Genomic DNA, 21026 nt, shown 5'->3' with positions numbered 1-21026 from the left:
CGCCACCACGTCCGGCTAATTTTTGTATTTTTAGTAGAGACAGGGTTTCACCATCTTCGCCAGGCTGGTCTTGAACTCCTGACTTTGTGATCCACCCACCTCAGCCTCCCAAAGTGCTGGGGTTACAGGTGTGAGCCACCGCACCCGGCCAGCCCTGTTCTTTATACTTCCCCTGAGTGTTCCTCTTCTGCCTGGCCGCCACCCCCACCTCCCCAAGCATTTTGTCAACATCTAGTGCATCTTCCCTCATATGTAAGAAATAAGCAGCCAGGCGTGGGGGCTCACGCCTGTAATCCCAGCACTTTGGGAGGCTGAGGTGGGTGGATCACCTGAGGTCAGGAGTTTGAGACCAGCCTGGCCAATATGGTTCACTCCATCTCTACTAAAATACAAAAATCAGCTGGGCGCGGTGGCACATGCCTATAATCCCAGCTACTCAGAAGCCTGAGGCAGGAGAACTGCTTGAACTTGGGAGGTGGAGGTTGCAGTGAGCTGAGATTGCACCAGCCTGGGCAACAAAGCGAGACTCCATCTCAAAAAAAAAAAAAAAAAAAAAAAAATCTGTGTGATTCTTTTTTTCTATCAGATGTGTCAGGTTCATAAATGGGGAAGTTTAATTTTTTTTTTTTTTAAAGGCATTTGCTGAGGCTTATGAGATTGGGGACTAAGGCCTAAAAACTATTTCTTATTTCTTTTAGTATAATAGAGTCTTTTTATTTTTACTGATACATTGATAAATATTTGCAGGAGACACAATAATAGCTAACGCCCACATTTAGTAAGTGCTTCTTTAATTGCAGCGGGACCCTTCTGAGACAGTGTCTGTGAAAGATGTTTTGGCCCGAGCTGCAGCCAAGGGTCTACTGGATGGGATTGAGTTGGGTAAATCATCAAAACGAGAGAAGAAGAAGAAAAAATCAAAAACATCATTGACAACAGGTGCCACTACTGATAATGGCATCCAAATGAAAATTGCTGAGTTCCTGAATCGAGAAACTAAAGCCAGTGCTAATCTATCAGAGACTGTAACAAAACCACCTCTTCCTCAGAAAAATACTGCTCAAGTGGGGGCTTCCTCACAGACCAAAAAACTCAAGAAGCTGGCCCCCCATCCTGCAGTGCCTACATTTATGAAGAACACTTGTCCCTCCAGACCGCATGAACGGCAGACACACTTCATAAGACCTCGGCCAGAAGACAGAATGGTTGCTCTGAAACCCGTCGAGATTGTTCTGCCTCCAGTCTTTATGCCATTTTCAAGTCCCCAAGGGATCAGATCTCAGATGCCAACTCAACATTTGTACTGTCGTTGGGTTGCACCCAAGGCACTTGTGCCCACCTGCCTTCCCACACCCTCACTATCCAGAAAAGGGGAAAAGCCTAAAGATGACACACCTTCCTCCCTACTCAGGCCTCGTCGGCGGTGGCTTTGATTGTCTTGTGTTTTTTATAGGGGCCGAAGAGCAGTTGATTTTTTTTCAAAGTCTAGTGTTTCTCTGAAGGTTCTACATCTCTACACAAGATATGCATTCTTCTGGTCACCTAGGGATCTTCCAAGTGTGATATTACTTTCAGAGAATTCAGACAAGTGAGAAACAATAACGTAGGAGTCAGCAAAGCAGAATTCAGAGACGTCAGCCCATCAGTGCTGCTCTGAGAGGATCCAGTTAGAGACTCAGTATCAGCAGTCAGAACTTACCTCACTCCTGTGAACTTTCAGGCTGGACTTAAAGCTGCCAAGCTTCTCCTGCAGGGAAGGAAACACTGCCTCCCTTCAGCAGGTAGCTCATTAGAAAGCCAAACAGGCAGACGATCCTGGCCTCTCCCGCCAGCTGACTGCTCTTCAGCATCCACGCGGTTGTAGTCGTGACTTTCTCAGTCACGATCAAGGGTGATTTTTTCTTAAATATCAAGCTGTTCTTTGAATAGGGAATGACATGAGTTTTTGTAACGTGACTGAAGTTGAGTTTAAGTAGGATGCGCAGGAAGTTCCCAAGTGCCAGGTGTGTGTAGCTCAGAGGTCCTTTTACAGTGAGGTGTCTCTCACTGGGGGAGCTTCCAGGATCCTGAGCAGACTGGACACAATCATCTCTCCCTTCCTCTATGTCAAGCACTCTTATAAAAGACTGAGCAAATTTCCATCTAAATATTAGTAATCCTGAAGAAGAGGCAAAACCGTTGAATGCAAGTGATACCTATTGTTGAAGAAACCCACAAATTTCTGATTCTAAGATCAGGCAGTACAACAAAATCTACAAGTCATTTCAAATAGCACACAGGAATCAAACTTTGGTAAGTAATTTCTGATGCACAATTAAAATATATTGTAGCACTATGTTAATTATATTAAATGTTGATTCATCTTGAATGTATTCTCAATTGCCTACCAAGAATTGGTATGATTATCATTTCTGGGTCTATTGATTTTTCATCATGGCAACAGAAATTGTCATTAAATAGAATAAGATACAACTATATATCTTATTGTTTAAAAACATTCATAGACATATTCATAAAGTTTGAATTTAAAGTTTTATTTTTGCAATTCAGTTGTATAGAAATGTTATGTAAATTCCTAAATGCTCAATTCAGGTGGCATGATTTTTAGAATATTATCCTCTTCAAGATGAATATTTAGGCCTATTTCAGCTCTGATACTCTATTTTTACTTTCTTACTTGAAGTGAGAAAAGAGAATGGTAATTGTATTATAGCAGTAATAATTTTTATTTTAGCTTAGATTTACATTTATCAGTAAAACGTGTCAGTGGGCTGGGTGCAGTGGCTCACATCTGTAATCTCAGCAGTTTGGGAGGCTGAGGTGGGCAGACCACTTGAGCACCAGAGTTCCAGACCAGCCTGGACAAGATGGCGAAACCCCAAAACCCCATCTCTACAAAAAATACAAAAATTAGCTGGGTGTGGTGGGACACACCTGTAGTCCCAGCTACTCAGGAGGCTGAGGTACAAGGATCTCTTGAGTCCAGGAGGTGCAGGTTGCAGTGAGCCAAGATTGCCCCACTGCACTCCAGCCTGAGAAACAGTGAGACCTTGCCTCAAAAAAAAAAAAAAAAAAAAAAAAGTGTCAATGAAGAAAGGAAACAAGACTTTTTATACTTGAACCAGGCTTATTGTATTTTAAATCCCTAAAGAATTCTTCATGTTATCACTCTTGTACAGAACGATATAAAATGCTCAGCTTATTTTGCTGATTTTGAAAATCAAACACTATCTCCTTGCCCTAAAATTATAGCGTGTGGCTCATCCTCTTATCCCACCCAGATTTCTATCTAGTTAGGGTAGTCCATGCCTCAAGGAAGGCGGTGCAGCTTAATTTAACATTGTTCAGTAAAGAGTCCCATTGTCTATCATAAGAATCCCTTATCCTTTTCGGGCCCTCCCCCATACCAGACTGAAAAGTATTCCATTGTCCAGAAGTAGCTGGTCTGAGATTTTTATTTTCAAGTGTATTTTCTGTGATGTTAAGTCTCATTGTTATGGAATAGTTTAGGATAATTTTCTGATCTCTACAGTAGCATGTGATTGAAGTCACAGTTTGTTGCCACTTAATTGATTATCTCCTAACATGCATTTGGCACTAAATTATTTTTCTCTTTAGAAGTATATGAAGATTCTGAATTAATTAAACCATTCATTAATTACACTGCAATTTTCTTCTTTGAGAATCTTCTGTGAAGGACAGGATCAATTACTTAAATACTTTGGTAGAGTGAAAAGGGAAAAGAAAGAACTTTGGATAAATGCCATATGAGGCCGGATGTGGTGGCTCACATACTTCGGGAGGCTGGGGCGGGCGGATCACCTGAGGTCAGGAGTTCGAGACCAGCCTGGCCAACGTGGTGAAACCGTCTCTACTAAAAATATACAAATTGTCCGGGCGTGGCATTGCATGCCTGTAATCCCAGCTACTCAGGAGGCTGAGGCACCAAAATTGCTTGAACTCGGGAGGTGGAGGTTGTGGTGAGCCAAAATTACACCACTGCACTCCAGCCTGGGCAACAGAGTAAGACTGTCTGAAGAAAAAAAAAAAAGGCAGTATGAGGGAATTCTAATGAAGGAGAATACTGATTACACTGACATATTTCATTTGGCATTTTACATTCTTGGACTTTAGATAAAAGTGCTGCAAAATTCTAAATAATGAAATTAACTAGTATTCAGATACTCCAATAGCAAACTTATATTTTTAATCTGAAATTATTTACCACCATATAATGCCTGAAACCGTAATGAAATTTTATTCTTTGTGACTGCCTAGAGAGAAACCACTGCGGAAGTGCAAGATGAACAAAAAGCGGGGACATACTTTAAATTCTATTTATCTGCCTTCCTGTGCCTAATAATAGTTAAGCTAAATCAGATTCAGCTGATTTGTCTAGTTACCTTTCATTTTGGATTTAGTGTGTGTACACCTCTATTCTTTATTCTTTGATGTCAGGTTCTTCAAGGAAGTGATAAACTTCTTTGTGCTGAAATATCACAATCCTAGAAAGACCACTTACAAAAGACTCCAGTTGGTGACTAAATAGGCTTCTATGTCTGGAAGGCCACCTGGCCTTCCTGATCACCAAATAAGTACAGGGTGATTACTCAAAATTTAAAGTTACTTCCTAGTTCTTACCAGGCAGGAATACGTAGTAACTAATCAAAGCAAAATGCTCCATTACTCAAGTGATTTCTAAGAAGTTTGAGGTAAGAATAATTTAAAAATAACTAGAGACACTGAGTTTCTATTTCTATTCCTTGTACATGTGACTAAGATGTCAGATAAATGAGCCAAACGTTTTATGCAGCTAAATTTATTCTCACAACAAATTACATTTAAATGTGTAAAAGTGGTCAACAGGAAAAGGGCATAAAGGAAAAGAAAGCGTTCTTTCAGGGGAAGCAAGCTGCTCTGGAGGCCAGGAACTACTGCTCGCGTTGACACGGTGTGAGTGGGTATCTGCCCTGAAGCTGAAGTTAAACTTTCTACTGGCCGTGTGGCACACGTTAGATGTGTATTAGGTTAAGCCTGGCCAACTAGACAGCGAAGGGGCTTATTAGTTAAATTGTGCTAATATCAGTTAGGAAAATGCTTGTCATGTTGTGGTGAAATCTTGAGTTTGTGTTGCAATGCCTGGGACATGAACAGGCCATACAAATGGAGGAAAGCTCTGGGGCTTCCAGGCAATGGCCTTGTGTCGAGTCATCTTACAAGTGTCCATCTTGAAATCATAAAGTGGATTTAAAAAGAAGTAGCAGTGCCACAGTTTATCACCAAGAACTTATTTTAATGGAAATGGATCTAATGTCCCTTCATGCAACAAGACAGATGAACAAAAAACAATGGTCCTAATTAGCTATGAGTGATCTTACATCCAGGTGGAAACAAACGGCATGTGGACATGTATATATCTCTTAGATGAAATCACACATGTTGTGAAGGGTAGAAAAACGAAGCACCAGGCAGTGCTTTAGTCTGCAAAGGAAAGTTTTTAGCCACAGGCATGTTGGCTAGTCGTTCCCCTTGATGTTGCCAAGGAGCAGATGTATGAGGTGGCAAGTCTGTGTCTATCTAGCTGCTTTTAAAAAATAAAAGGAACTTTAAGCATTTTGCCTTTTCTTCCACATATCCCAATAGAAATGTGACTACAAATCATTACAAAACCACTTTTTAGGCAATGTATAGTTCACTGAGATTACTTAGATCTGGATACACTGGGAGATAATATCCAGCAAAGATAATACATTAACACAATAATGCAGTATATTTCAGTAAAAATAGAATAAATAAAATAAAAATATTTTAAGCTGTATTTAACAGGTTAATTAAAAATATGGTAAGACATACAAGGCATCGTGAACATGGCTGCCTGTTTACCGAATCACAGATCTAAAGAATGCATAGATAACTGAAGTGTCACTAAGATACCAGGTAAAACATTGGCATCCTTTCACAGACAAATACACACATACTTTCATACATACTTTTTGGCCATGGCAGAAAGTGTCTGAACATATTTAACATAATTTTACAAAATTAATTTGCATTTACTATACAAAGCCATTTTCAAAACAAAACGTCTGCAAAGTTTTCAATATGTAAAGGCTATCATTCATCTTAATGCTTCCTATAATTGCATATATAAATCAGTTTGCTACTTAAAGCTAGCTCAGAATTCTTGTCTCGAAAACAAGCAAATGTATGCCTTAAAAAATGAAGAGGGGGTTCTGATAGAGATTTCCAATATAAAAGTGGGTAATTTGTTTAGAATTTTGAAATTTATCACACTAAAATGTTTCACTACAGAGACCAAGATGAAAGATCACTGTAAATGATTTCTGAACAGCTTTTCAAAGGGCACAGCAAGGATTTTCTTAATGCAGTAATTTCTTATGATGGCACTGGTTACTTCAGATCAGTAGTATATAAATTGGTGAAAAATAGATTGCGTTTCTAAAGTAGCATAGTTGTGTCATAACATTAGGGTGCTAAGACAATTCCAGTCCCCCTGCCCCCCACCCCTCATGAATTCTGAGGGAATGGCAGGTAGAAACGCCACCCACTCATTCCATCATGATCTCTGGTGGCTAAGTACCACGAGTTAGGAATGTCTCTACCACAAGGAGCATCTGGAGAATCTCGTAGATGGAACAGGCTGTGAATGTAGAATCCTGCCCTCTACAACACTTTTGAGGCACACTGTAGGAAAACAGTCCTGGACTTAGGGCAATGGCACCATCATTAATACCACTGCATAAGGAATTTGGACATCTTTCTCCCACTCGTATAGGGAATTCTAAGATTGCCTGACAATAGATCTTTCCATACCTGCTCTTCTTAGTATATGCCCAGAGTCATTCTGGAAAGGCTCTTCCTGACGGATATGGAGGCAGCATAACACAGCAAGAACGGGCTTCGGGAGCTGTGGGTCCTAGTCCTGGTTCTTTCATGAACTTTGGTGAGATCTCAGGCCAGTGGGTTTAGCCTCTTGGTACTTCATATTTTTACTTCTAAAGTGTATTTAGTACCTTCTCTACCTGGTAAGGCTCAGATGTGATAAGAATGTGGAAACCATTTTGACAAGTACATAGCAGTGTATAAACATAAAGCATTACTTTTATAACTGGATGTTGTAAATGTTAATTTTGACATTAAAAAGAAGTAAACAAGACTAATATTGAGATTGATCGCCTTAGCAACTTCCTTTTAAAACAACAATGTCAACAAGAGTCTAAATTTGTATGTCTTTACAGCTAAGTTTCTCATCTACATAAAAAGGAGCAGGAAAATGCTATTTTTGGGAAACTTGTTAAATAGTCCATTACTCCTATGTAGACTTTGCTCAGATATGATATGAAAATTTCAGATCTTCAAGGTAAAATGGAAAAAATATAAATTTAAAAAATATATCTAGTTGAGTCCAACAAATTCTAATATTAAATACATAAATTCAAGGAAAGGTTCAACCTAATGTAATTTGTTGCCATGGACAATACATGATGGACAGACAGCTTTCTGGGCAAAAAGCATCAGAGGGGGATAGAGCTGGATGCAGAACTCCAGCAGAACGTTTACCTCTAGCACATGGACTAGCAAAAATAACACGGTGGTAGAAATCTAAAATAATCGTGCATGATAGAAATATCAATGATATTTCCTCAACTTCAAATTGCATATCAGCTAATTCTCAAACTAAGGATGAAAGGCTGATGAGTATTTCATCTTAATGTTTATGTAGAGAATGGCCATAGTGAACTATAATTCTCTAGCTGCACCGTACAATATAAGGCAGAAGTTTGAAGTATGTCCCACTCAAAATGCATTATGATTTTATTAATCTCTTTTAAAAATAATCAGTTTGAAAACCATCTGAAAAGAAAGGCTATGTTTTGTTCGATTTTAATTCCTCAAATTTAGTTTTTTATCAATTTTGAAGTTTCACTTTTTTCCAACATCCCACAAACAGCTGTAGACATGAAATGGTGTCCATGTGTCAAAGAGCTTGTCAGGGAAAGCTGCCAGTTGGTTTCTATACTGATGCCAACAGCCAATTTTGTCAACCAACAGGTTCAATTTTATGAAAAATTAAAACACAAACTCGCCATCCTATTTTTACAGCAATTCAATGGTATCTGCTATGCAGTACCTACTCCAATGTTGAAAACAGGGCAAAGTGCTGTAGGACTTAAAGGTTGCTTGTGACAGGTCCGGCCAAGAAGACAGTGAAACTAACTCACGCATCATTCATTCCAAGGACACAGCGTTAGTTCACTAGGAGGGGTGTGGCCACATTCTTCTCTGTGTGTGTGAAGTTAAGTAATGTTCACAATATTTACAATAAGAAAAAGACCTTCCACTGCGCATGATGTAACTTACAGCAAAAAAAAATTATTCATGCTTCTTTTCATATCACATGATGGTGGCAAGACGAGAGAACATGCTTGTCTAACACTGCTTGGTTAAGGGTAAATTCTCTGAAGACAAAGCATCAGCAACTGGATGGAAGGTCAGATGGCGGAGTTCATTTTCTTTAGTGTAGCTAGGCAATCTTCAGGTAAACAGCTGAGTCCTTTCGCATGTGCAGCTATGGCGTTTCGGTGACAGGGCGTTTCTGTTTCAAAGTGTCAATGAGGGATAAGACCCCTCGTTTTACATTGGTTGTGACTCTTCTGGTCACTGAGTCTGCTGGCGGTGGAGGTGGTCGAACTTTCTGAGAAGGCGGCCTGGCTACCAAGCACTTCTGATATCGTAACTGAAACAAAACAAAACGTGTTTTAAGGTAATTAACAACATATTATTTCTTCTTTAATATGACTTTAAGTCATGACCCATACATTGACTCCCAAAGGTTAACAACCTAGTTCCTAAACATAAATCCAAGAGTTATTTTTTTCTGAATGTGAGTGCTTTAAATTCTCCTAAAAGATTAGGTTCAACAAAGGGGTTCTGGCTTTTGCCACCCTTTCCTTCCATCCATTTCCACCCTCCGTGTGTCCTCTATATTGATAGTCCGCAACGAATACACCTCACAGTCAATGAGCTAATGAAACCAGAAAGGATTGGGAGAGAGAGTGTGTTAATTACATTTTTCATCAGAGACATGCAAATCTAGGCGGGTGCTCATGGTGCGCTGACAGCACAGTAGAAAGGGCATAGTTTGAATCTAAGGTCTATCACTTGTGAACCCCAGATGAATTATTAAATCTCTCTAAGCCTCAGTTTCTTCAACTGTAAAATGGCTGAAGAAGGGACTGTTTACAGAGGGTGTTATGATTAAATAAGTAATACTTGTAATGCTTGTGGAATGCCTGAAATAGGTCTAGCAACACAGAAGACATTCAAAAATGTTTGTTTCCTTCCCTATTTCCTGTTTTAATTAAAAAGATGAGGTATTAAGATTTCAGGATACATTGTACATACAAGTCTAAATCTTTATGGATTAATTTTTAAAAATCCATTAGCACTGGCACCAGGGATAATTCCTGTTCTTCAGAAATATAACAATGTAGTCCACCTGGTTTTGCATAATGGGAAGATAACTAATACTTTAAGATTAGATAAAAATTTAAAATTTATCAAATTTTTATTTTTCTAATCCAAACATTTTAAAATACAGTTCACCTGGCCACTCATGGTGTTTCACTCCTGCACCCCTAGCACTTTGGGAGGTCGAGGGAGGCTGATCACTTGAGCCCAGGAGTTTGAAACCAGCCTGGGCAACATGGTGAAACCCTGTCTCTACAAAAAATACAAAAATTAGCCAGGTGTGGTGGCACACGCCTGTGGTTCCAGCTACTTGGGAGGCTGAGGCAGGAGGATTGCTTCAGCCTGGGAGATCAAGGCTGCAGTGAGCTGTGAGCATGGCCACTGCACTCCAGCCTGGGCGACGGAGTGAACCCTGTCTCAAAATAAATAAATAATGAAAAAAAATACAGCTGATCTTTGAACAACAGAGTTTGAACTGTGCAGGTCCACTTATATGAGGATTTTTTTCAACCAAACACAGACTGAAAATAGTATTCCCGGTATGCAAAACCCAATTATTCAGAGGGCAGACTTCTCCTATGTGTGGGTTATGCAGGACCTGAATACATAGGATTTCGATATACTCAGAGGTCCTAGAACACCCCCACCCCGCCCCATGTACACCAAGGAAGGACTGTCATTCCATGGCTTTTTTTTTTTTTTTTTTAATCAACTTAAATATTAACAGGCTCTTTAGTAATGGAATAGGCTGATGTCCCTGTAAGAAGCAAGACTCTGGGGGAAGGATATGGTACAGTGTTCTCTCATACCCCTTAGGCCACAAAACAATCCCTTTCAATCAATCATATGAAATATGATGATTGATTACACATCTCCTCTGTGTAAGGTATTTTACTAGGCCCACATCACAATCCACACCACACACATCGAAAGCACAGATTTATACATGGCAACATGGGACTCTGGACTTGGAATTTCAAACAGTAGTCACGTTTGAATCCGAGTGAATCAAAACCACAGAGTGAATCAAAACCACACCTAAGTGTTGGAATTCATGAAGGATCCCTCTCTGTTCTATTCTAGATTTCGCCAAAATGTCTTTTGTTGGGCCTATACCACACAGCTGTAAAATATGCCTAAAAATTAAGTAGATTCAAAAAAACGTTAGTGTCAATAGATATTCACATGGTATAAATTCACATATGGATCTTTCAGATGGAGAATCATGCAGATTTGAACCAAGAAGAAAGCCCCTGAGCTAGAAACACTGGATTCAGAGAGGGCAGGAGGGAAGAATGGTTTGATTTTACTAGTATGCCTTATGCTAGATTGGCTGAGCTGTGTCCACTCATTGCAGTGATACAATTAAAATAGGAAGCAAATGAGTAAAAGTTGTTTCCAAGAGGGAAAATGAATTGAGAATCAGAAAACCAACCGTAGCCAAGAGATAAAACTCATTGTCGTTATCACTTAAAACGTATAATTAAGTCTGAAAGCCATTCATTTTATGACTAAAACCATCTGCTATGATCTGTTTCAATTTCATAAAATACCAAAATAGTTGTCATCCATTTTCGCTTGGCTGAAATCTCCCATTTTCTATTTTCTTCACAGATCTCCTTTATCTCATCAACTCCCTGCACCTGGTCAGTAGGTTCACCTGACTCCTCTACTGTCCCTGCTCCCCTGAACCCCAGCCCTGCTCCTGCATATCCAGGGTGTCTGAGTTAGAATCCTGACCCCACAGTTCTTGCAGGGAGTTAGCCACTCTCACAGAGGATGGTTTAAGTGTGACACCAGATAACAAGCGTTCAACGCCAGGCCTCCCCTTCTCCCTCCTTCCTGCGCTGTTTCAAGTGATAAAGGTCAAATGGCTCTTTTCTGTGCCCCACCTTTGCAATCTGCTCTCCCACCTCATTCTTTTAACATTTTTGTTAGACATAGGGCCTTTCTATGTTGCCCAGGCTGGACTTGAACTCCTGGGCTCAAGGGGTCCTCTCATCTCAGCCTCCTGAGTAGCTGGGACTATAGGTGCAAACTTTCCCTTCATTCATAACCTCACAATGTGCTGTATGGGGCGGGGCGGTCAGATAACTCCCTTCCCTTCCCTAAGTTCCACCCATTCTTGGTTCTTAGCATCTTCTGGACTATCTCAAAGTAAAAGGTCTCTCTAACTAATTCAGAGGCTAAGTCCCTCCCCTTGGCTCTCTCTTTTTTTTTTTTTGAGACAGGGTCTCACTCTTTCACCCAGGCTGAAGTGCAGTGGTGCAATCTTGGCTCACTGCAACCTCTGCCCCCAAGTTCAAGCGATCCTCCCACCCTCAGCCTCCCTGAGTAGCTGGGACTATAGGTGCATGCCACCACACCGGGCTAATTTTTGTATTTTTTGGTAGAGATGGGTTTCACCATGTTGGCCAGGCTGATCTCAACCTCCTGACCTCAAGTGATCTGCCCGCCTCAGCCTCCCAAAGTATTGGGATTACAGGCGTGAGCTACTGCGCCCAGCCTCCTCGACAACTCTTTATCTACCACCATTTTCCACAAAAGAAAACCTAGCTGGGCATGGTGGTGCTCCCCTGTCATTCCAGGGAGGAGTTCAAGACCAACCTGGGGAATATAGCAAGATCCCATCTCTTAAAAAAATAAAAAATAAAGAATAAAAAAGGGGCAGGCCTCTCCTGTCCTGAAATAAACACATGAACAAATCCTCCAGTGCTGCCCTTCAAGCTCTCCGTCACTGGCAAACTTTGTAAGTTATCTGCTTTTAGGGCCTCCACTTCTTTTTCTTCCCAGTTCTCAATCCAGCACAGTCTCATACTTATTTTTCTTATTTATTTATTTTTGAGACAGGGTCTCGCTCTGTCACCCAGGCTGGACTGCAGTGGTGCCATAGCTCACTACGCCTCGACCTCCTGGGTTTGAGCCATCCTCTCACCTCAGCCTCCTCAGAAGCTGGGACTGCAGGCATGTGCCACCATGCCCGGCTGAAAGTGAAGATCCTCATACTTTTATTTACAGCACTTTCTACACTGTAACAGGGTTTGGGTTTCTGTGTCTCCCCCACTATACCTGAGCTCTACAATGCAAGGACTGTATCTCGGTCATGCTGAATGCCCCAGATTCCAGCCCGTAAGTGCGAAGCTGAATTAAATGAAGCCCAGGGACTTCACATGCAGCAGTCCTCCCCCAGCCAGGCAGTTTGGCGCCTCTCAAAGCCTCTGCTCCTGTTTGTTCCCAACGCCGTTCTCCTGTCCTGGACGCTCCTCCTCTCTCCCATCTGCAGAAGGAACTGGCCTCCTGGCTGATTGCCACCTCAGCCTTGTTCCTCCAACCTATCCTTTACTTTGTTGTCTTCTTTTCTTGCTGGATACTCTTCTAAAATCTAAATACAGGCTGGGTGCAGTGGCTCATGCCAGTAATCTCAGCACTTTGGGAGGCTGAGGCGGGTGGATCACCTGAGGTCAGGAGTTTGAGACCAGCCTGGCCAACATGGTGAAGCCCTGTCTCTACTAAAAATACAAAAAATTAGCCGGGCGTGGAGGCGGGCGCCTGTAATCCCAGCTACTTGGGAGGCCGAGGCAGGAGAATCACTTAAACCCAGGAGGCAAAGGTTGCAGTGAGCTGAGATCACGCCACTGCACTCCAGCCTGGGCAACAAAAGCAAAACTTCATCTCAATCAATCAATCAATCTAAATACAATCAATTCAATCCCCAGTTTAGCAATCCCTGCTGAAGAAAATCAGGCCCCACATGCCATCATCATAAGCCCACCACGATCTGGAGCACACCTCCCTCCACTCGGGCCCAGCACCCAACCTGCTGCTGCTAGAACACACCTGCCCACAGGCTTTGGTGCCCACACTCATATAGCTCCCTCATTTTTTTTTGAGATGGGTTTCCCTCTTGTTGCCCAGGCTGGAGTGCAATGACGTGATCTCGGCTTACTGCAACCTCTGCCTTCCAGGTTCAAGTGATTCTCCTGCCTCAGCCTCCCGAGTAGCTGGGATTACAGGGATGTGCCACCATGCTGGCTAATTTTGTATTTTTAGTAGAGACGGGGCTTCTCCATTTGGTCAGACTGGTCTTGAACTTCTGACCTCAAGTGATCAGCCTGCCTCAGCCTCCCAAAGTGCTGGGATTACAGGCGTGTGCCACTGCCCCCGGCCCAGTTCCCTCATTTTTATTAGAACTTTTGCAGTGTCTGGCATAAGAGGCGCACAAAGGACACGTGCTGAAGGAATAATGAGGGATTCTTGTTTGTTTCCAAGTATCCATGTGGCGTAAAGAGCCCTGACTTTGTCACCTGGCAGCTTGGGGCTGAATCCAGGCTCGGCTCTGTCACTTACCGACAAGCCCGGAGGCCCGTTCTCTAACTTCTCTTAAGTCTCTATTTTCTCATAAATAAAACAGAACTAACAACTACCTAACAGCGTTGTCGTAAGGACTGAGTTCACAGATATAAATAAAATATGTAAGAATGGTGTACAGAAACCAATCACTGGAAATAAAAGTCATTCAATGTATTGATTTTTAAAGTACTGAACTGAACCCAAACAGTACCAACTCATGCATGACCAACATTTCACACATGAAATTGATTTGGGATCAAGGATTGACCGTCGTCAAGTTGGTGGTTATGAAGCTCATCAGAGCCTCTATCTGGCCTCACTTCTTTCAGGAGTTCTGGCCTTTTGAGATGTAATCTGTTTATCATAACTGATTCTGGCCCTAGGAATGACGGTGTTATAAAGCATTACTTTAGGGATTCAACTTTTTTCATTTCTGTGAGTGATTCTGCTCTAGTGTATGGCATATTAGAGATGAGCAGAGGCGGGAGGGCTCAACAGCCTGTACCGGGATAACTCACCATGCAGGCGGCCTGCACCGCCTCAGACACGTTACCAGCATTAGGCTCACACCAGAAAACGTGGCACTCAAAGCGCTGGTTCCCCGTGTCCATGATGAAGGCAAACGTGTGGACGTCCTTCCCAACACCCATGAAGGACAGGAATCGCACACGACACTCCACTAAGACTTCCTCTTCATTCTGCAAGAGACATTATGCGGCATCCAATCAGGAGATCCCAGGATCATGCTTAGAGTGGCAGCACATAGGAACTGGCATTCAGAAAGTATAGCCAGGCCGAATTCAGAAAGGACCTGTGTTTTTCTCGAAAGGCAGAACCTTGCCCAAATGTCTGAAGAGGCCATCACTGCATGGCTACCCTGTTCTGGAGGTCATTCTTGCTCTGAACTACACTGCTGTCATGGGGTGTGATGTGCGTGTCCCATTCTCCATTATGCCACGTGGCTGTGAGTTCACTGTGGGGAGGAACAGTGCCGTCCATACTTCTTACATCTAGCCCAAATACAGGACACCTGGTGGCCCAAAACCCATTTGGCCAAGTAAACCCCCAGAGCACCAGAAAAAAGGGATTCACGGTATCTTTCTTTGTCCAGTGATTCTTACCCAAACTAAACAGCACATTGAATCACATTTCCATCTAAAACCATATAAAACAAAAAGCTGCCAAATCAACAAAAAGTTGTCAAATTGTTTTTTTCTTTTATTTCTTGCAAACTGGTGTCCATCTGGGATCCATATGAGGTGGCGTAAAGAAATGTTCAGAATTCTTTCTTATAGGGATGAACACCACATCCTTTGCAAGAACCGTATGCAAGTTTTGAATTAATAAACACATCCAAAATGTTGACTTTTGGATCATTAACATCTTGACTAATTAAATATTCACTCTGGTGCCTTGGGAGTGTTTAATGAGCGAAGTACACTGTGTGAGAGGTTGGGAAGTTTTCTCAGGAGGAAGGAGGCTGTGGTGGTGATCTGGGTAAGGGTCAGGTAGGCAGAGGGTAGAGCATGGAGGGTGCGGTGCTTGCGATGATGCTGGTGTGGGGAAGGGCGGGACCTGCTTGAAGAAGTGAGGAGAGCTCAGCGTGGCCAGCTGGAGGCAGGCAGTGAGCACCCTGCTCCTCTCTCCAGGGTGAACCGGGCAGCTGTGGTGCAGGCTGATGACTGGTGGTCTTTCCCTGGCAGGTGCTTCACAGAGGCAGAATAGAAAAGTGGGCACGAGTCTGGGCCAGGTTGCCTGGATTTAAATCCTGATCCCATTGCTTCCAACTGTGTGATGTCGGGCAAATGACTTAGCCTCTCTGTGCTTCAGTTTCTTCAACCACGAAACTGAGATAATTTGGGCTGAGGCTAATGTGGCCTCTCTCAAGACAACCAATAGCTCCTTCTGCTACTGATGGTCACAGGACTCTCCCAAATGGAAGCATCTTCTGCTTCCCATCCCCAGATCACACAGCCCAGGCAATACTGGCGCCCTGAGAGTGAGCGACTACTAGCGTCACACAGTCACCTCTAGCAAATAATTTGTCTTTGGGGCACATGAGGAAGACAGAATCAGGAGCACCAGAAGAGAAGTTTCTCAGGCCACAGGAAAACAGAGGTATGCACAGATTTAGACCCAGACAAAGGGCCAAATCTTTCAAATGTAGGCCATCTTAATCACAAGGACACACAACTCCAGCCTTGACCATGTTCCTAAGTCCCACAGAGAACCACTGTATCTTATACTCACTATATAAGACACGCCAATGTCATCGAAGATTCCTTCTCACCTTTTCACTGATGACAGTCACGGTGGCATCGGCCACGTTCATGTTCACTGACAGCCAGTCCTCCTTGTTGGATGAGGTCATAAGATTTTCTATGGCACTGTTCAAAATGTCCATTCCTGGGGACAGAAAAGGATAATTTAAAGTGTTCTAAAGCCACTTACCACACTCAAATGTGGGCCCAAATCACCAATAACAGCTACGCCCAGACTTATCTTTTTTTAATAAAAGACAGGACACTTCATTCTCATGTTCGCGCAATAGGAATGAAATACCAGCTTCTGGCCAGGAGTAGTGGCTCCTGCCTGTAATCTCAGCACTTTGGGAGGCTCAGCCAGGATCATTTGAGGTCAGGAGTTCGAGACCAGCCTGGCCGACATGGTGAAACCCTGTCTCTACTAAAAATACAAAAAGTAGCCGGACTTGCTTGCTTGAACCCAGGAGGCGGAGGTTGCAGTGAGCTGAGATCACGCTACTGCACTTCAGCCTGGGCAAATATGAGTGAGACTCTGTCTCACAGAAAAAAAAAAAAAAAGAAAAAGAAAAAAAAGAAATAACAGCCTTTTCAGTAGGAGAGGAGAGTCAGGAGAAGCTCCGGGGACCTCGTGCCTGACACGCTGTCTACCTAAGCAGACCATGGCTCTTCAGCCTCTCCCCACCCTCGCTGTGACTTGATGGCACCTTTATGGTGGATCCCCCCATTCAGTAGGGCCCTTTTGCCAGCTGTTCCCAGTTTTTCTGGGGGATAGGGGTGTGAGTGACAGCTTTATTGAGGTATCATTCCCATGCAATTCACTCATGTAAAGTGTGCCATCCAGTGGATTTTAGTACATTCACAGAGTGCACCCATCACCATCATCAATTTTTTTTTGAGACAGGGTGTTGCTCTGTCACCCGGCTGGAGTGCAGTGGTACAATCACGGCTCACTGTAGCCTTGGCCTCCCAGGCTCAGGTGATCCTCCCACCTCAGCCTCTGGAGTAGCTGGGACTACAGGTACATGCCACCATGCCCAGCTAATTTTTTGAATTTTTTTTGTAGAGATGAGGTTTTGCCATGTTGCCTGGGCTGGTCTTGAACTTCTGGGGGCTCAAACGATCCACCTGCCTTGGCTTCCCAAAGTGCTGAGATTACAGGTGTGAGCCACCGTGCTAGACCTACCATAATCAATTTTAGAAGAGTTTCATCACCCCAAAGAGAAACCCCGTACCTGGTAGGGGTCATTCTCCATTCCCCACCCCCCCCCACCCTCCTAGACCAGCGCAACCCTTACCTACTTTCTGACTCTAGAGCTCTGCCTATTTTGGGCGTTTCATGTGAACGGAATCACACAGTATGCAGTCTTTTGGGACTGACTTCCCTCATAGCATGTTTTCAGGCTTCATCCACGCTAGAGCGCACTTCAGTCCTTCACTCCTTTTTATTGCCAAATAAAATTCCACTGTATGGAAGTATCACATCTTATTTATCCAACTGTCAGTTGATTTGTCAGGACATTCGGGTTGTTTCGCTTTTTGACTCTCATCAATAATTTTGCTGTGAACATTTGCATACACATTTTTGTAGGCACAAATGTTTTCATTTCTCTTGCGTCTACGCCTAGGAACTGAGTTGCTGGGTCTAGAGTAACTATGTTTCACCTTCTGAAGAATGCCAGACTGTTTTCCAAAGCAGCTGCACCATCTTACAGCCCCCTTGGCCGTGTATGTGGCTTGTGATTTCTCCACAGCCTTTTTTAGCCCTGGTGAAGGCTCCATCTCCCAGTCTCTTTTTGGCTTGGTATAGCCCAGCAACTACACTCTGCCCCTGGCATGTGAGCTGAATGCTGTGTGTGCCACTACTGTGTCACTCCTTGACAGCATGAAGCCTCCACAGTCCTTTCCCCCGGCCCGCCAGCTGACAAGACACGAAGCAGGTGCCCTGGCCTCAGAGACGGAGGCCTCGTTTCAGAGCAGCAGAGCTCTTCCACGGCCCTGGGTCACACAGCTCTGGACTACTGGGTAAACAAGAAATCCACGTCTGTGTTGCTAAAGTCCTGCATGCTGGGGATGACAGGTCAAAGCAGCAGGGCCTGTCCCTCTACTGATCTTTTGATCAGGACCGTTTATGTTCTCTGGCAGGTGACAGTGTGACAGTTTCATTCAAGACAAGGCGTGAGAGTAAACAGCAGACCTCACCCTCCTCGGAGGGCGAACGCCTCCTGTGAGCTCCCGCACACTTGCAAAGTGGAAAGACAATAAACGTTTCACATACCGACTGGTTTGTCTACAGGTAACATGCCCAAGTACTGCACGTGGAACTTCTGGACCAGCTCAGTCTTTGGTGTTGGAAAATCTACTATAGGGAACAAAAGCAACACATCTTTCTCAGTGGTTCCAACACACATGTGCACAACAGCCGTGGCTCTGCGTCACCTGAATGCTCAGGACACGCCCTGTGCCATAACGCCCTATGTTTCTGGATGTAAATGTAACAACTATTCTACAAGAGCAGCATTACTCCAGATATTGGGGCTCTGTCAAAATCCTGTTCAACTTTCAAGATAGGAATGCATTTGAAAGCAGGAAGTGGCATCTATCTGTTAAAGCTGCTACAGTCTCTTTGATGTATATTAAGTAGCAGCTTTTGGTGTCCTATTTAATTAGGTGTGATTGATGCCCAGAGAAAATGTAACCTCAAGGGGCACAATCAGAGACATAGGAAGATAACTGAGTTCCCAGTAATCGACCTTCTTTTTTTTTTTTAAGAGACAAGAGTCTCGCTCTGTTGCCCAGGCTGGAGTGCAGTGGTGCGATCTTGGTTCACTGCAACCTCCACCTCCTGGGTTCTAGCAATTCGACAGCTGTATGCTGCCATACCTGCCTAATTTTTTGTATTTTAGTAGAGATGGGGTTTCACCGTGTTGCACAGGCTGGTCTTGAACTCCTAAGCTCGGGCAATCTACCCGCCTCAGCCTCCCAAAGTGCTGGGATTACAGATGTGAACAACCACGCCTGGCCCACGTTTTCTTTTTTTAAGATTAGTCAAGTATAGTAGTGGGAAGGGGAGAATGAGGAGGACAAGGAGGTCGATCTGTAACTGGCTGAATCATCAACTGAGGTAACTCACTACCTTCAGACCAGCCCAACCCACGTGTTTTTAAACCAGCCAGGGTCCTTATCCCAGGCTGTACACGAATTATAATATGAAGACAGTATTCTTAAAACAAAGAACATAAAATACAAAACAAAATGAAAACAAAGGCAAAAACTAAAGACAATATTCTTTAATCTTGTCCAATAACAACAAAACTCATCCTGGCTTTGTGCCTAATCCTAGTGATGCAAGATCAACTCTGTGCCTCTGTGGGACCCCGCGTGCGGGCTCAACTTGTGCTCACTGAGTTGAGTGTGCTCTTTAAGGAGATGTGAAATACCAGAGAACCATCTGAGAGCCTTCAGTCCTGGACCAGGAGGGACAGGGCCATAACGAAGACATGAGGTGCCACTGACTTACCTTGCAGAGGGACGTCGAGGTTCACATTGGCCCTTTCCTGTAAGGAGCTGCAGGCCAGTGCTTTGGCGTTCTTCCGTTCAGCCATAATCTAAGGGGGAAAAAGTGCAGCTTTGGAGCGTGGGTTCAAGCCCCCATGTCTTCAGCTATTCCAGCCTGTAAAGTATCTAGGTTGACTTCACTTCCAAGCTAATTAGATCAGCTTTAGTCTACTGCCTGAAGTCCCACCCCTGTATCTCTGGGCTACATATTTTGTTGAGGAATTCCGATCATTTTTTCTGGGGATGAGAGGTGAAAAACTATTCCTCACAGTAGCAGTCTCCTGATTGCTTGGAATGGACTTTTTCCATTCGCCAGGCTCCCACCTCTACTAGAAACAACTCAAACGAGTCTCCCTGGTCTTGCATGGACCCTACCGGCCCACAGTGGCCAGTGGCAGCCACAGCAATGGCTTCTTCCAGTGCTTCCAAATGCCACCCTTTGAAGACAGAGTACATGGGTTCAAACTGCACCTCTGCCACTTACTAGCTGTGTGACCTTGACCTTGGGCAAGTGACCTGATCTCCTGTGTCTCGACTGCACACGGAGGTGATAATAGTATTTGTCTCAGATGGTAGTTCTGCGGATCACATGAGTGAGTGTGCCAAGCACAGGGAAGGCCCAGACAGCATTAAGTGCTCAGAAATGTTCCCTGCTGACATGCTTTGGCTGTGTCCTCACCCAAATCTCATCTTGAATTGTAGCTCCCTTAATTCTGATGTGTTATGGGAGGGACCTGGTGGAGATAACTGAATCATAGGGGCAGTTTTCCCCCATACTGTTCTCATGGTGGTGAATAAGTCCCACAAGAGCTGATGGCTTGATAAGGGGTTTCCCCTTTTGCTTGGCTTTGATTCTCTCTTGCCTGCCGCCATGTAAGACATGCCTTTCACCTTCCACCATGATTGTGAGGCCTCACCAGCCACATGGAACTGTGAGTTCATTAAACTTCTTTTTCTTTATAAATTACCCAGTCTTGGGTATGTCTTTATTAGCAGCGTGAAAACCGACTAATACACCTGCTATTTTTGCTGTTATCCTCAAACTGCTCTAAATTGCTTCTCTTCTGTAAGGGACACTGATGTCTGCTTTCTTAAGAGTAAAGCACTTTACACTCCTGTTCTCCAACAGTTACATACAGTGCTGTGGGTTTAGGGACTGAAAGAAGCCCACCCTTTAGTGACCCCAAAAGTAACTCCGATCTTCATTCCCAGACTAAGTTTTCCATTCCAAGTGGAGTGAAAGTCATTTCCATCGCAGACCTCCACTCTGCCTATCTCCAGATCCTTGCCCAGGGCAGTGCGCAAGAGGGCTGCCGACAAGAATAAAATCAAGTGTTTCCTGCATACTTATTCTGTGCCAGGCCA

The 21026-nt window shown here is 43.5% G+C and overlaps 2 protein-coding genes across 15 annotated transcripts in view; one reads left to right on the top strand and one right to left on the bottom strand.

Annotated features, from left to right (window-relative positions):
* NSUN7 (NOP2/Sun RNA methyltransferase family member 7) overlaps positions 1–2472 on the top strand; it is a 48417-nt gene extending 45945 nt beyond the window's left edge. For both annotated transcript variants that reach the window (XM_003258619.3, XM_003258620.3), the window contains one exon: positions 801–2472. In XM_003258619.3, the coding sequence (XP_003258667.2) occupies positions 801–1433 (633 nt within the window). In that variant the 3' untranslated portion in view covers positions 1434–2472. The remainder of the gene's footprint in view (positions 1–800) is intronic.
* Positions 2473–4803: 2331 nt separating this feature from the next.
* The window catches only part of APBB2 (amyloid beta precursor protein binding family B member 2), a 408726-nt gene continuing 392503 nt past the window's right edge, over positions 4804–21026 (bottom strand). For all 13 annotated transcript variants that reach the window (XM_030801441.1, XM_030801446.1, XM_030801448.1 and 10 more), the window contains 5 exons: positions 19624–19711; positions 18382–18465; positions 16133–16248; positions 14361–14540; positions 4804–8758 (listed from right to left, as the gene is read on the bottom strand). In XM_030801441.1, the coding sequence (XP_030657301.1) occupies positions 8591–8758; positions 14361–14540; positions 16133–16248; positions 18382–18465; positions 19624–19711 (636 nt within the window). In that variant the 3' untranslated portion in view covers positions 4804–8590. The remainder of the gene's footprint in view (positions 8759–14360; positions 14541–16132; positions 16249–18381; positions 18466–19623; positions 19712–21026) is intronic.

The sequence above is a fragment of the Nomascus leucogenys genome, chromosome 20 (assembly GCF_006542625.1).
Source record: "Nomascus leucogenys isolate Asia chromosome 20, Asia_NLE_v1, whole genome shotgun sequence".
Taxonomy (NCBI): Eukaryota; Metazoa; Chordata; class Mammalia; order Primates; family Hylobatidae; genus Nomascus; species Nomascus leucogenys.
Note: the sequence above shows the minus strand (reverse complement) of the source record. Positions and strands in the feature narration are given on the sequence as shown.